This window comes from Asparagus officinalis, chromosome 5, assembly GCF_001876935.1.
Source record: "Asparagus officinalis chromosome 5, Aspof.V1, whole genome shotgun sequence".
Lineage (NCBI taxonomy): Eukaryota > Viridiplantae > Streptophyta > Magnoliopsida > Asparagales > Asparagaceae > Asparagus > Asparagus officinalis.
Window position 1 is genome coordinate 72,490,594 of NC_033798.1, and position 15,114 is coordinate 72,505,707.

The 15,114-nt window shown below is 36.4% G+C and overlaps 1 protein-coding gene across 1 annotated transcript; it reads left to right on the forward strand.

Annotated features, from left to right (window-relative positions):
- LOC109842001 lies at positions 1,635 to 2,604 on the forward strand. Its single transcript, XM_020410924.1, has 4 exons — positions 1,635 to 1,703; positions 1,786 to 2,004; positions 2,099 to 2,161; positions 2,254 to 2,604. Exons 1-4 carry the CDS (start codon positions 1,635 to 1,637, stop codon positions 2,602 to 2,604), a joined length of 702 nt encoding a protein of 233 aa, XP_020266513.1.

Below are 15,114 nucleotides of genomic sequence, written 5' to 3' on the forward strand. Positions count from 1 at the left end.
TAAACAAATTTTGTACCCTGAGTAAAATTTAGGATTTTCAAAAAAAATTAGTTTATGCTTGTTCTTAAAAAAGTTGGTTTTGTGTGCAAATTGTTTAAACAGATCTGAACATGTTAGAGGAAAATTAGTTTATGTCAATTTTAAGATCTGCTAAAACATTGTTTTCACCCAGAGTAATATTTAGGATTTTTTAAAAAATTAGTTTATGGTTGTCGTTTTTTTCACACACAGAGGGGTTGAAAAATTACTTTATGGTTGTCGATTTTGATATCTGAACACGTTGGTTTATTTGTGAAATTCACCTTTTATGACTGATAAATATTGTAATTTTACTTCTTGTTGGTTGAACCATTACTGGTTAAAGAAGTTATGATTGATGTTTTTTTAAATATGAGTAATGGTTCACTTTGATTATTTATTACAGAAATTTCCTATAAACTTGTAAATTTAGAATAAGTTTTGTCCCAATAATGGTTACAAATTTAACGTTTGTTAATTTAGAATTAGTTTTTAAAATTAGTTTATGCTAATACCCAATATGAGTTTTGGATAAAATTGTAATGTTTTTCTAAACATAACTATTGTACATGCGGATATTTCTAACTTCTTATAAAGTTTCACTAAACATTAACACATACTAATGAATTTTTTTGATCTGTTACCTTTGTCATTCATCCTTTAATCATTTTTTTCTACTATAGCTCTTGTATAGTAATCACATCATCCAAAATTAATTACTCTGGTACCATTTAACAAATTATTAAAGCTTCAGGGTAGAATATTCATCAAAAAACTTTATGGTCTATACAAATCTTGTAAAAAAGAGATACCAGATTGACAGAAGTGAAGAACTTAGAATGAACAAGTGGATTTTATAGCTAAGAAACCAAATTTGTGCATAGACCTTCCACCTGAAGACAAAAGGATCAATTTTTTTTAATTATATGATTATTAGATAGTTTTAAAATGTTATTGTAGCGTGTTGTTAATAAGTTTTTCAATTTAGGAGCTAAAAGTTCATATATTTGAGATTTTTAAATGCAAGTTATGTCACTGTAATATTTCTTGCTTAGATATTGTAGTAATCCATGTTAGTATTTTGTAATTATGGTTTCGTTCTGATTTTGTTAGAATTCGACTTAGTTTCTAACTAGATAATGATTTTTTGCATCGTAGATGGATAATGATGGTGATTGTTCTGATGAACAAAGTATCATTAATATGGTACAAGGTGCTGCCCTATCCGTTTTAATTATAATAATTACTATCATAAGGAGAATGCAAGTTAGACGTAAATCAATTCGTAGTGGTCCAGATAAGGAAAAAAAAGACAAGAGAGAGCTAGAATTGAGTACATAGAGCGAATTTATAATGGTTTTAGTGATAGTTGCGTGAATTATATTAGAATGCGGAGTGGTGCTTTTGTTAAACTAGCGAGTATAATAAGGAACAATAGTCTGCTAAAAGACACAAAGAATGTAACGGTGGAAGAACAACTTATCATGACACTGAACATTCTGGGTCATAAATCTAAAAATCGCTGTGTCAGATCTCATTTTATAAGATCAAGGGAGACAGTTAGTAGATATTTCAACAAGGTGTTACAAGCAATTATTTGCCTGCGTGGACGGTACATGAGACAAGCTCCCAATGACATTCCCCAAGAGATCGTTAACAACCCACTATACTACCCTTATTTCAAGGTAAATCTACACTTTAAGCACATTTGTTTGTATAATCAATGTAAGTAAATTTTAATTTAGATGTGTGATATACGTATTATAGGATTGCATTGGAATGATAGATGGGACTCATGTTGATGCAATGCTTCACATTAATCTTGTTGCACGATTTCGAGGCCGCAAATGTGTTACACAAAATGTGCTTGCAGCTTACACCCCAAACATGCTGTTCACATATGTTCTAGAAGGTTGGGAGGGGTCTGCAAATGATTATAGAATTCTTCAGGATGCATTGTCTAGACGACAACCACATGGATTGAGAGTCTATGATGATAATTAAATAAAGACTTAACTTAAAATTTTATAAGTTTAATATTCAAACTTGACTTATCAATTTTCTTATAATAAAATTGTAGGCAAATACTATCTGTGTGATGCTGGGTACCCAACCATGCCAGGTTTTATCTCTCCATACCGAGGTGCTCGATATCATTTGAAAGAACATTAAGGTAAAACACCAAAGAATAAAAGGGAATTATTCAATCTAAGACATTGTTCATTGAGGTTTAAGATTGAATCTGTGTTTGGCACATTGAAGAATCGTTTTAAGATTTTGTGTGCTAAGCCACATTATCCTTTTCCTATACAAGTAGATATCGTATTGGCATGCTCGGTACTCCATAATTTCATTGCAACTATGGATCTAAGTGATGAACTACTCAACAATGATCAATTTAATGAAGACATTGATGGTGAGGTGGCCTTCGAGAATGACACTAATTTAGTTGATTTTATTCAAAATCAAACCCAAAGAGAGCAAATTGAATCAAGAAATGAGTGGAAGACTCTTAGGGATAACATTGCTTGGGCGATGTTGGTGGACTACTGTGATAAGTATCATGGTGTAACCACAGAGACTTGATTTTTATTTATGTTCTATTTATGCTCATATATGTACTAAATAGCTCTATTTCCAGTATTTACATTCTGCTTTAAATCTATGAATTCATGTCGCTATTCTTTCAGTTATCTGACTTTATCTATTTAATTAGTAATGGCTGATAATACATTATTGAGTGGGAGAGATAATCCACTACAGTGCTCGTGTTGGACTATAATCTACTACGTACAGTCCTCGTGTTGAACCTTGAGCTATTTCAGAATTTCATATTTGACATATGACAGATCATTTATGGTATGGTTGGAGATGGAGTCATTACTCCACGTTGTAGTTTGGATTTGATAGTTAGCTATTTACTATATAAGCTTATGGGATTGTGAGTTACCCACGCATATGTTGTAAATTCCTAAATATCAAACTTTCATTTTTATTTCAGAGTTGATGTTTTGACTATCTATATGGGTTGGTTAAGATGTTATTTGCTATAGCGCTTTGACGCTCGTTGTTTCCCCACTTTCAGGTAACGAGCCAGGTGCACGGAGAGCCATAGCTTGATAGAGTTATTCTAGCAGCTATTTATAGATATTATTAGCAGTTTATTGTTAGGACTCCACGATGGTTTTGTTTATGAACATTGAGATGTTATTTCTAGCTTTGTAAAGGCGAGGTGCTTTAAATGTCATTTCATTTGATTTTTTATGTCGAGATATTTGTATTCAGCTCAGATGTTAGTTCTTCTCAAAGATTTATTTATTCATATCAGTGGTGATTATTTTTCTTCAGAGTATCTGTTGTTTAATATTTCTTCGGTATATTCGCTTTTGCCTGTTTTGTACCTACACCCATTATTGATTCTACTAGATAGATATTTATTAAGATGGTGAAACATGTTATTGCACGGTGTAGTGCATGGCAGGTTTGACATTCTTGATTTCACCTCGGACTGCAGCCTTGTTGAAACCAGTAGCGTCACAGAGAGATAATCAAAAAGACAAGGGAGTAGTTCCATCACCTTCCTAACCACCTCAACCCCCTTAGTCGGTGCATCACGGCGATGATGGGTATTTTCCATTGCAGCAGTCGTACTTTGTTCAACCACCTTAAGCATACCCGAATATGTCATTCCATGATAGTAGCTACTTTCCAATACACCATCATCTGGGGTCATATACGAACATGCTGAATAATCTAACTTTGCCTCCACAATTTTACAGTCCTAATCTTAGTGGGGTGCAGCTTTCTCCCACTAGTGGTAATGGTTCAACTCCAGATTCAGGTTCCAAATGAGACCTCGTAGAAGAAGGGGTAGAAACGTCGCCAAATCCAAAGAAGATTAGGACTGTCATGCTCCATTATCATCCACATCTACTCATTTTTCCAATCATATGCTCATTCATCATCTTTAGACAATACTGTTAATCATGATAGTGTTTTTAAAGATTGTACAAGGGTAAGTATTGATAAAGAGAAAAGAAAGCTGATCTATGAAAAAAAAGATGAGGGCAAGCAATTTTTGCACTTTGTATTTCACCTTTCTTTTTGTACCTATGCCCACTGAGAAAATGTCATTTAGTGGCAATTTTTGCACTTTGTATTTCACCTTTCTTTTTGTACCTATGCCCACTGAGAAAATGTCATTTAGTGTAATAGAAATTTTGATGAGCTAATTAATGGAATAAAGTTCTGGTAGATATTGAATAAAGTTCAGGATTATAGTCGACTACTCAGCTTTGAATTTTGATTTACATAACTTTTGTGTTACAGAGTAGTCGACTATAACTAACTATAGTCGACTATTGAGCATTGAAATTTATATTACAGAATATCTGTTTTACAGAGTAGTCGACTACTAAGAATTATAGTCGACTACTCATCTTTAATTTTTAATTTACAGACTTTCTGTTTTACAGAGTAGTCAACTACTGAACATTATAGTTAACTACTAAGACAGTTTTTCTGAACGTTTCAGTTTTGAATTTAAAATAATTTTTAGCCATTTATATCCGTTTAATGAGTTCAAAAATGTGTCTTTTCAAGGGATATAAATAGGTTAGAAGGTTAGAATTTTTGATCACGAAAATATACATATAAGATTAAATTTGTATGAAACTCAAGTGTTAGAAAATCTGATTTTTACTTGAGTATTAAGAAAAACAAAATTCTGCAACAACTATTATTCATCTTCATTTATATAAGATTTTGAAAAGAATTCAGAGAACAAAAGAGTCTATAAGCCACTGTTGCACATCACAAACTTATCAAGGCTTATAGGAGATTTGTACGTTGATTCAAGGAAAGGATTCTCTCAAGTGTGAGAGGTGTAGTCTCTTGGTGAAGAGATTGGTTGCAATTTGCATGGTCTTACAAATTGGTCAGGTTTGAGTTTTGATTTTGTAAGTTTATTCAAAATCATAGTCGAAACTCTCAAGCGGGATTTGCTTGGGGGACTGGATGTACAACTGGAAGGTGGAACCAGTATAAATCCTTGTATTTGTATTGATGATTTTCTGTGATTGTCATTTCTTCTTTGCAATTTATTATCTACTTTGCATAAAATTTTATAAAACACTATTCACCCCCCCCACCCCCTCTGGTGTTTTTAGTGTGATTTGACCAGATCCTACATTTAACAGCCTTTTGAGGCATGAATTGTATGGAATGTTGCAACAGGAGTATCGCCCATTTCTCTAGATGGCAATTTAGTGAAGAGGGTTTCGTCATAAGCACCCTTAAAGGATTCACCTTGTAGATGACATGAATTGATTGTCTGACCAAGTAGTGTCGCATTTTCTAAACGGCGAATACTAAGACAATACACTCTTTTTCTACTAGATTGTACAGGTGTTCAGCTCCGATCATGGTCCTACTAAGATAGTAGATTATCTGCTCATGTCCTTGGTCATTGTTCTGAGCTAACAAAGCTCAAAGAGAATGATTCATGGCTCTCACATATAACATGAATGGTTTTCCTGATATTGGGGCCACAAGGACAGGTGGTTGCATGAGGTATCTCTTGATCTCCTCAAATGCTTTTTGACAGTCTTCATCTCAAACGAATGAGACTCCTTTCTTCATCAACTTGGTGAAGGGCTGGCAGCATCTCGAGAGGTTTGATATGAATCTCCGGACATACGCCAATCTACCTTGCAAGCCTCTGAGCTCTTTGATGTTTCTCGGGGGTGGCATTTCTTGGATAGCACGAACCTTTTCTGTATCGAGAGAAATCCCTTTAGATGTGATTATGAATCCCAGGAATTTACCGCTGGACACCCATGAACAATTTGGTCGGATTCATCTTTAGTTGATGCGCTCATATGATGTCAAACATCATCTTCAAATCTGCAAGATGATCGCCTTTGTTTTGGCTCTTTACTGCAATATCATCCATGTAACACTCTATCTTTTTGCGTAGATGTTAGTGGAAGATTGTATTCATGGCACGCTGATAGGTTGCACCAACGTTCTTCGGTCCGAAGGGCATTACCGTATAATAGTACACCCCCAGTGGTGTTCTAAAAGCGGTGTGTTTTTCATCTTCAGGGTACATTTTAATCTGGTTATATCTTAAAAACCCATCCATAAAAGATATCCTCTCATACCCACAAGTATTGTCGATCATGACATCTATGATGGGGAGTGGAAATTCATCCTTCGGATATGCAGCGTTTAGGTCATGAAAGTTAATGCAAATTCGGATCTTGCCATTTTTCTTAGGCACAGGAATGATGTTAGCCACCCAGTCAGGATGTTGTTCCTCCCTGATGAAGCCCGAGTCGATAAGCTTTTTAAATTTTGACTCAATTGCCTCCATGATCTCTAGACGGAACCGACGTTGGTGTTGCTTAACTGGCTTCACATGCGGATTAATGTTAAGACGATGCATGGCTACTTTAGGATCAAGACCGGGCATGTCTTTATAATTTCAAGCGAAGACATCTATATATTCTCTGATGAGAGATATGAGGTCGTCTTTCTCGGATGGAGATAAACTCTCACTTATGAAGATTGGCTTGGAATGGATTTTATCTCCCATGTTGACTTGAATTACCTTATCTTCTGTGGGCGGCTCACATTGTTCGAAGCGCATGTCCCATAAAATGTTAAGGCATTTGATCCAAGGGTCGTTGGTTGATTCAATCAACTTTTCATCATCCTCATCTTCATCTTCATCTGGATGACTAGCCGAAGTCATGTTCACAGACATGTTTTTAAAGAATGTTCTGATGCTCATATCGGATTCCCATGATGATGTTCCAGATGAATGGTATTGCCATAGACAACCATCGACTTTATTTTCTAAAAAGAGAGGGCTTGAAACATACCTAACCCTCTTCCAGTTTTATGATAATAATCAGGAGGTTTTCCTTCTGGAGTAAAAGATCGGATTGGTGCTCGTCTTTATTTCCCTAAGTTTAAACCTTCATGTTTATCAAAGTCATAACCCATTCTTCTCATCAGATGAATAGAATTGGGTTCATAATAATAAAATTGTGGGATTCCAAAATCTTCATCTGAACTTTCCCGCTTAGGTAACTCAGAGTTAACTTTACGGAAATAGATTGACTTTTGGCCTTTCTTTTTAGATGGGACCATGAAGAAGGCTTTCTGTACATCTTCCCTCTCTTTGAATGTAGCGAAGGATGATTTGAGCAGCAAATCGAGTGATGCCTCAGCAAACAGTGTATGCCAAGGTTCTATACCTGCATCTGTATCAGTCTCTGTCTTCGCACATTCAGAGGACACATCAGACAAGTAAGTCAAATTAAAATCTTCATTAACGTACCACTCACCCTCACTCGGTACATCATTATTATTTAGCTCATTCTGGCTCATTACATTCAGATCTAACTTCCACGGACACTATTCCTCGGGCTCGAGCTCGATGTTCGCTTCGTTACCACTATCGGCGGCTTCCTTCGGCTGCTCTGGCTCCTAGGAGTACAAATAGAAGACTGAGTCGATATGAAAATTCTCCACACCTCTGAAAGGTTGCTTTTTTGCGATCAGGGTTTTGACTTTTCCCCTCATCATTGGCATATTTCATTACCTGATGAAGGGTACGTAGACGGGACAATGCGATTCGTATGAATCCAGGATCGTCCTAACAATAGATTGTAGGACGTGTCCACATCTATGATATAACAAATCACTTTGGACTTGAGATCTCTGATTTGGCATCTGAGTTTAATCTTGCCCAAGGGTCGAGTGTCGTTGGCATTGAAACCGAAGATAGTTGTCTGGGTAGAGCTCAACCGGTGCAAGGGAATATCTAGGACTTGCATGACCCGGTATGGCATGATGCTGAGTGCAGAGCCTAGATCAACCTAGACACAGCTGATCTCGGAAGATCAGGTTTACCCTGTGTAGTATAGTGTCCTATCATGCTTATGCTTGATTTGTATATCTTCTTGTGTGAATGATATGCACGACAAACTTTTTACATCTTGTAAGCATTGTGCACAGGAAGGCCCTTCAGTAACTTCTGGGACTACAATAACTTATGTAATAAGCTCTCAGTATCTACTAAAGCTTCAATCAGAGCTTCTCTCGTTGTCTTTGATAGACATAAGAGCTCATATAGGATGATTCTAGCTGGAATATTGGCTAATTGTGCCAGAACAATGAAATAGAATGGAGTGTTCGATCCTCCATCTTCTTGAAGAAGATTTTTGTTATAGCAGAGCTCCTTCTGTTTCCCTTTGTCTGTAGGCTTCTTTTGATTAGAACCCCCAACCTCTTCAGCATGTTCTTCTGCTCCTTGACCCACTTGATCATACTTTTTCAAGTATGTCCTCCCTGATCTGGTGCATGTTCCAGGGTTTGCTTCTTGGTCGGCGGCGAGGATAATCCTCTCCTCTTCTGAGTCAGTGAGGGGGACCAGATGTGTATCATCTTTATTTAGAAAGGGGCTAATCATGTTAGATGGTCTAGCCTTGCATCTCATTTTCTTTGCTGATGTGCTTGTCCACTATTGATCTTCAAGCAAGTCGGGATGGACCCACATTATCTCTCCTTTCGGAGTAGTAAGGGGTACCAACCCTTTCTCTTTATGATCATGAATGTCAGTATTCTTTAAGTGTAGCTCTCCTTTAGGGATAGGAATAACCTTATTAGGAGTCGCAACGGGTGGAAAGTCTCTGAACTGGACCGATATCACATTGGTAGAAATGATCTTTTGTTCGGGCTTCAACTTGAGCACATCGGCGTCGACCAGGGCTTGCAAAATATCCTTAATAATGTATCATTTCTTTGTTGGATGACCAAGCATTCTATGATAGCGATAGTAGTTGGGATCGTCTACTTTTTATGCCTCTTCCGGTCTCTTCACTTCAGGAAGTTTTAACTTATTGTTCTTCCAAAGTATCTAGAATAGAGTGTCCACATGGTCCTCTTTGAAAGAGTATTGCTTGGGTGCTCTTGGTTGACTCAATGTCTTACCCTACTTGGCAGGTGGTGCTCGAGTATTGGTATTAGTGGCTAACGTATCCTTTCCCTTTAATCGAGGAGCGTTGCCTTGATTGCGTTGTGTCGGTTGCTTCTATTTATTGGTCTCTTCTGCTTTGACCCAGGCAACAAGTTCTTCTACTTGCTATCCTTGGGAGACTAGTTATTTCTAGGATTGACATTTCGTGACCCCCATCTACGCCAAGAGATGAGTTTGCAAATTATGCCAACAGGTTTTCACTAGCGTAGATTGTGGCATGCCCGACGGACATTGCAAACCATGCTTCGGAATCTCTTGACAAAGGCTTTGATAGACTCTCCCTTCCTTTGTTTGGTAGCAAGAAGAGTAGGGATAGAGACTTCAGTGTTATCTTTAAAGAAACTGGCCAAGAACAGCCTTTCTAGATCCACGTACTTCTGAATAGATCCAGCCGGCAGTTTCATAAACACTTTAAAGGCAACCCCCTTGAGGGTACCAATGAACAAACGAGTCAATATGACGTCTTTTGATATCACATATCCAGTCTGCGACTAGAAGTAGTAAATGTGTTGGTTTGGTGACCCTGTGCTCTCAAAAGCTTACAGAGTTGGGGCCTTAAATCTCAGAGGAAAGGGAACTGAATCCCATTCAGCGGAATAAGGCCTCACAACTCCTTCTTCTTGGAGCTCGCTCCTATTGGAAATGGTGTTAATGCGAGCTTCCAATTCTTCCATTTTGGCCGATTGAGGATTCTGCTCATTTTCGACTTCTTTTTCTTCTTAAGAGGAAGATGCTATGTGATGATCTTCTTGGTCAGAGGTCTCATTCACTTTTTGTTTCCCCTTGGATGTGGACGATCCTCCTTTCCGGGAGGATTCCTGCCGAGTTTGTAACCGAGCTTTCTGATAATTGGCCCTATCTGCAACAATCTGAGCCATCATATCTTGAAGTTGATTGATGGTTTCATGCTGTGCTTGGAGCATAGCTTGCTGCTCATCCAACCTCTTTGAGAGATCTTTAGGATTTCCTACCATGTAGACAGAGCTCTCATATTCTATGAAAGAACTTGAAGACTAAGACTCTGCCATGGCTGAGTGTTCATCATTAGAATCCACTCCTCTAACTAATCTTCGATAATTACAGGAAGAATGGCTCCCGCCCGAGTTCGAGTGTGCCGGTATATTCCTTCGAACTCATCTCGGATTTCCCTGATGCTCGAAGAATGATCCGTCTCTGATTCATAAAAACTAGGGACTGACGACTTCCCTCTAACGATCACATTGATAGTGACTTCAGGATACTTAGCCTCTGAAGATTTCCTCTTGTAATGATGTCGTTATTTGTTTGGTCGAGCAACATTCATCAATTGATCAAACAATGACCACCTAGGCATAGAAGCACAACATTAGCATTTTGAGAGGACCACAGAAATAAATCGCTCACATTGACATGAATGAGTGACTTGTTGCACCAGTCTTTCTCTCGATAAAAGCTCCCTTAAATCGAAGACTTGGGTAGAATCTCTCACTGATCATGAGGTTGAAGCTGGAACCCCCTGTCCATCAGTAGATGGGTCTGGTCCTTGGTGAACATGAATCTTGAACCCATGTTGATCTTTTTGTACACGACATATCACATCGTGTTTTGGAGAAGGGACGCGAGAGTTGCGTTTAGCATTTGGAATGCAAGAACTACATTTAATAATGGAAATGCAAGTGTCACGTTTTGTTTGAGCAACGCAGACCAGGGGTCTGTGTTTTATTAGTGAAACGCTCCCTTCGCGATTGTGTTCTAATTGAGTAAAGCGTCCCTCAGGGCTGCGTTCTGATTGAATAACACGCTCTTGAGAACTGTGTTTTGGAGAATCAATGCTTTCCTGAGGTCTGCATTTTGTTTGAACAACGCGCCACTGAGGGCTGCGTTCAACTTGGCTTTCATGGAGCTTATGCTTGGGCTCATGAATGCGAGGCCCACATTTTATAGAAACGTCGAGCTTAGGGTTGTGTTTTGGCTCACAAACATGAAGTTCGTGTTGACCAAAAGATCGACTTTCTCGGAGACTTGCTCATCGCATGGATCTTCTCCTTCGTCGAGGAGTGTTCTTCTTAGCCTGTTTTAAGGCTTTTGCAGCAGCATCAATATCTGTAATGATCAAGTTTATCACCGTAATGGGCCTTTTGTGACTCGATACCCATTGTGTTGGTGCGGGCATATAATCTTTCACTCGACTGACGAGTTTGGCTGAAGCTAAGCTCACTCATATAGAGGAGAGGTTGTCCGAGCAATCTTTGACAAAGGAAAGGCCTTCCTTTGGTGATTCAGCTGCAATTGGAGCTTTAGTCTCTTTAGAGACTTTGCAGACCTTACGCATAGCCTTGGGGCTAATGGATCCGGAGGAGAGTGCCTCCTCGTACTTGGATTGATCAAACTCCACAACAAGAGTTTCGACCATAGTTCCAGCGAGGTTGACGTCGGATTGCACCACCACTTCTTCATCCGTAAAGCTCATCTCCAGCGAAGTTGCCATCTTTTGTTCGTGGGGGAAATTGAAGAAGAAATGAGAATAAAATTTGTATTTATCTCCTTAACTACCTTAGGAAAATAACGAATATAATCTCTCATAATAATATCTCTCTAACTGACTTAGAAGAAGAAATTACAACTTCTCTTATCGGTTTCCCAATTTACAAAAGAGAGAAAGATCTACGAAGACCTTTCTCTTTGTTTAAAACTGGGTTCTTCTTAGTGTCGATTGGAGCTTAATTCTTATATTCCATTGATGATTTGAACGCTTCACCTCGTAGAACTTGGTTGATTCCCCTTGAATTGACGTTGAGGAGAACTTGTGTGACAAGTTTAAAACTCTCACGAGTTTAAGAACTCTGATTGAGTTTGAGAACTCAATACGAGTTTAGAACTCTGTAACAGAGTTGATTTGATCTAACCGAAGTCGGTTTATAGCCAAGAATAAAGAAAAGCTCTAAGAACAGTTCCAGAAGATGCTCCAAGCTTTCTGTTGCCGATATCTAGATCCAAAAAATGCTCAAAGATCCAAAGATCCCCATTTAAGTTGATTTTTTAGCTATTTATAGGGGATTAAGGGGTGTAACTAACCCCTAAAAATGCTCCTAAGTGGGGTGTGATCCCCCTCAAATCGTGAAAAATGGTTTCAGAACCGTTTAGCTCGTGTTTGACTGAGTCAAATATAAAATTTGTGTTCTGGGCACGAACTCTGTGTTCTGAACCTGGGATGCAGAGTTAGGTTTTGCACTTGAGGCTGAAAAACATAGTGGTGAGCCATGTGTCTTGAGTCTGGAACGCAGAGATGAGCTTTGCATTTTGAGTCTGGAATGCAGAGATGAGCTTTGCGTTTTGAGTCTGGAACGCAGAGATGAGCTTTGCATTTTGAGTCTGGAACACAGAGACGAGCTCTGCGTTTTGAGTCTGGAAACACAGAGATGAACTCTGCATTTTGAGTTTAAGAGACCGTTGATTTGTAATCTCTCTAGTTAGAGCATTGCAAAGATCGTGATTTTCATCTCAACTCCTTGGAATGCGAGAGTCGTCAATTGTAACTCCTGTTGATGATTATGAAGGTTGTTGAATCAGAACTTCCATCGGTTGTTGTGAATGTCATTGAATTGTAACATTTGTTGATTGTCGTAAAAGTCTCCAAATTGTAACCTTCTGAAAGTCGTTGAATTGTAACTTCTATTATCAGTGCTTGGTGAGAATCGATCATCTGCAGTAATTTTTAGACAGCCTGCAGGGAAACCAATTGAATTGAATTAAGATGGTACTATTAATAATCAAACTGTTGAATTAAATCCAGACTTATCCACACTGATATCCATCACTAATAGCAAAATGAAGATTGTAGATGTATCACTTATTGCTATAATTGACTCTTTGGCATTTAAAACCCCGCCTACAACCAATGAAAAAACAAAGATATAATCAGGTAGGCTTATTTATACATTAATTAATTTATATATATAAAATTTTAAATATTAAATTTACTATATAAACATGTTTTTTATTTTATGGAAATGGACAAAGAACTAGCTCTTTCAACTTTAAAGAAGAAGATTAAGATGGATAAAAAATAATTGAAAATTATTAGAGCTTTTCTTAATATTTTGCTTATTATCCTATAATTGGTTGATTGATTGATAACTTTTTTTGGTGATGCATCCTTTGTAAATAATATTTTTTGAATATTAAACTGTTTTATATCTTAATTTCATTCAAGTTGCATTGAAGTATATTTTGATTATCTTCATTTTATTTATTTTTTATGAAAAAATAGTTTAAATTATCTTATTTTAATTATAGCTTTATATAAGTTGTTTAGTATCATTATTTCTAGGTGAGGACATGTTCTCTAACCTCAATGAGTGGGGTAGGGTGGGGTTCACGCGCTTCAAAGGGGGTTGAGTCATTATATCTTTAAAATTGTATTCAGATAAGAGTGATTGAAACACGACGAAATATAGATGAATTGCAATAAAACTATGCTTAGCACGAGCTAAAAATACTAGTTATACATAAAGGAGAGATGTTCCCATGTCCTTACGGACCTTACCTCATGGCCAAGTACAAACTCTTTTCATCCATGTACTAACTCATTTTAATTACTTTCTGTCCATTACCAGCTCCATCAACTATCTAACACATTTAAGTGTCGCAAAAACCACTGAATATTTAAGCTCTAAATTATTGGATTGGTATATTTTATTGACCATAAATACAAATTTGCTATATTTTCTTACTCTGGAGACGATATGGTGTATAAAGTTGGAGACGGTGACAACATGCTCATTTTTTAGTCGGAGTTCTTTTTCCAGCAGCTAAACGTCACGTGACTTGCTACGTGATGCTCATGTGGCTTCTTACGTGGCAGATAGTTAAGCCCATTCATTTGAACTGAAAAAGATGAGTTTGGTTTTTTTAATTTTTTGGAGAAATTAGGGCTCAAAAGGGTGGGGATCAAATTGGGTGTTTTTTTCCTCCTAGGGTTAAAATTCAATTAAGAATTGAAATTTGGTTAGGAAATTTCTGCAATTTGGAGAAGAATTGCTCTCTCCCTCGTATGCACAGAGGATACATAAAAATTTTAGGGAATTTTTTTTCATATCGTTACTTAGGGTGTCCATAACAGCCCGCGGCCGGGCCGGCCGGGCGCGCCCGGCCCGGGCAAGTCCGGGCTCCGGGCGGCTTTTTGTGCCCGGCCCGGATTATTTTTTTTTTTTTATTTTTTATTTTTATGTATTATATTATATATGATAATTTATGTATATATAAATATATATAATATGTATAATATATGTTATATATATATATTTTTATATATGTATAATTTGCATATATATAATATATGTATATAAAATATATTTCTATATATGTATAATATGTCATATGTGTGTATATATATACTCTCTCTTATATAAGTAATATATATGATATAAGTAATATATAAGTATCTTTCTATTATATAATATATAAGAATACTCTCTCTTATATATATATAATGTATGTATGTATGTATATTATCTTCTCTCTTAGTATATATATATATATAAGTATACTCTCTCTTATATATATATTTCTATATTATGTTAATATATCATATGTGTGTATATATACTCTCTCTCTTGATATATAAGCATATATAAGTATACTCTCTTTATATAAGTATATATATGTATAAGTATATATAAGTATACTTTTCTCTTATTAAGTATATATATGTATAAGTATATATAAGGATACTTCTCTTATATAAGTATATATAAGAATACTCTCTCTTATATACATATATAAGTATACACTCTCATATATGTATAATATATATATATATTATATTTATATATATATATATATATATATTATATATATACATATATTATATATATATATTATATATATATATATAATATATATATATACTCTCTCTCTTAGTATATATGTATATATAAGTATTACTCTCTCTTCATATTGTATATTCCTATTATATAAGTATACTCTTATATATGTGTGTGTGTATACTCTCTCTTTTAGTATATAGTATATATAAGTATAGTATTATACAACGGCTACTTCTTCCC

Excerpts from the sequence above, each read along its gene's own strand:
- LOC109842001 (XM_020410924.1), top strand. The coding sequence starts at position 1,635 with ATGAGACAAGCTCCCAATGACATTCCCCAAGAGATCGTTAACAACCCA. Across the intron at positions 2,005-2,098 it reads GACAACCACATGGATTGAGA|GCAAATACTATCTGTGTGAT; the intron begins GTCTATGATGAT and ends ATAAAATTGTAG. Across the intron at positions 2,162-2,253 it reads TTTTATCTCTCCATACCGAG|ATTGAATCTGTGTTTGGCAC; the intron begins GTGCTCGATATC and ends TTGAGGTTTAAG.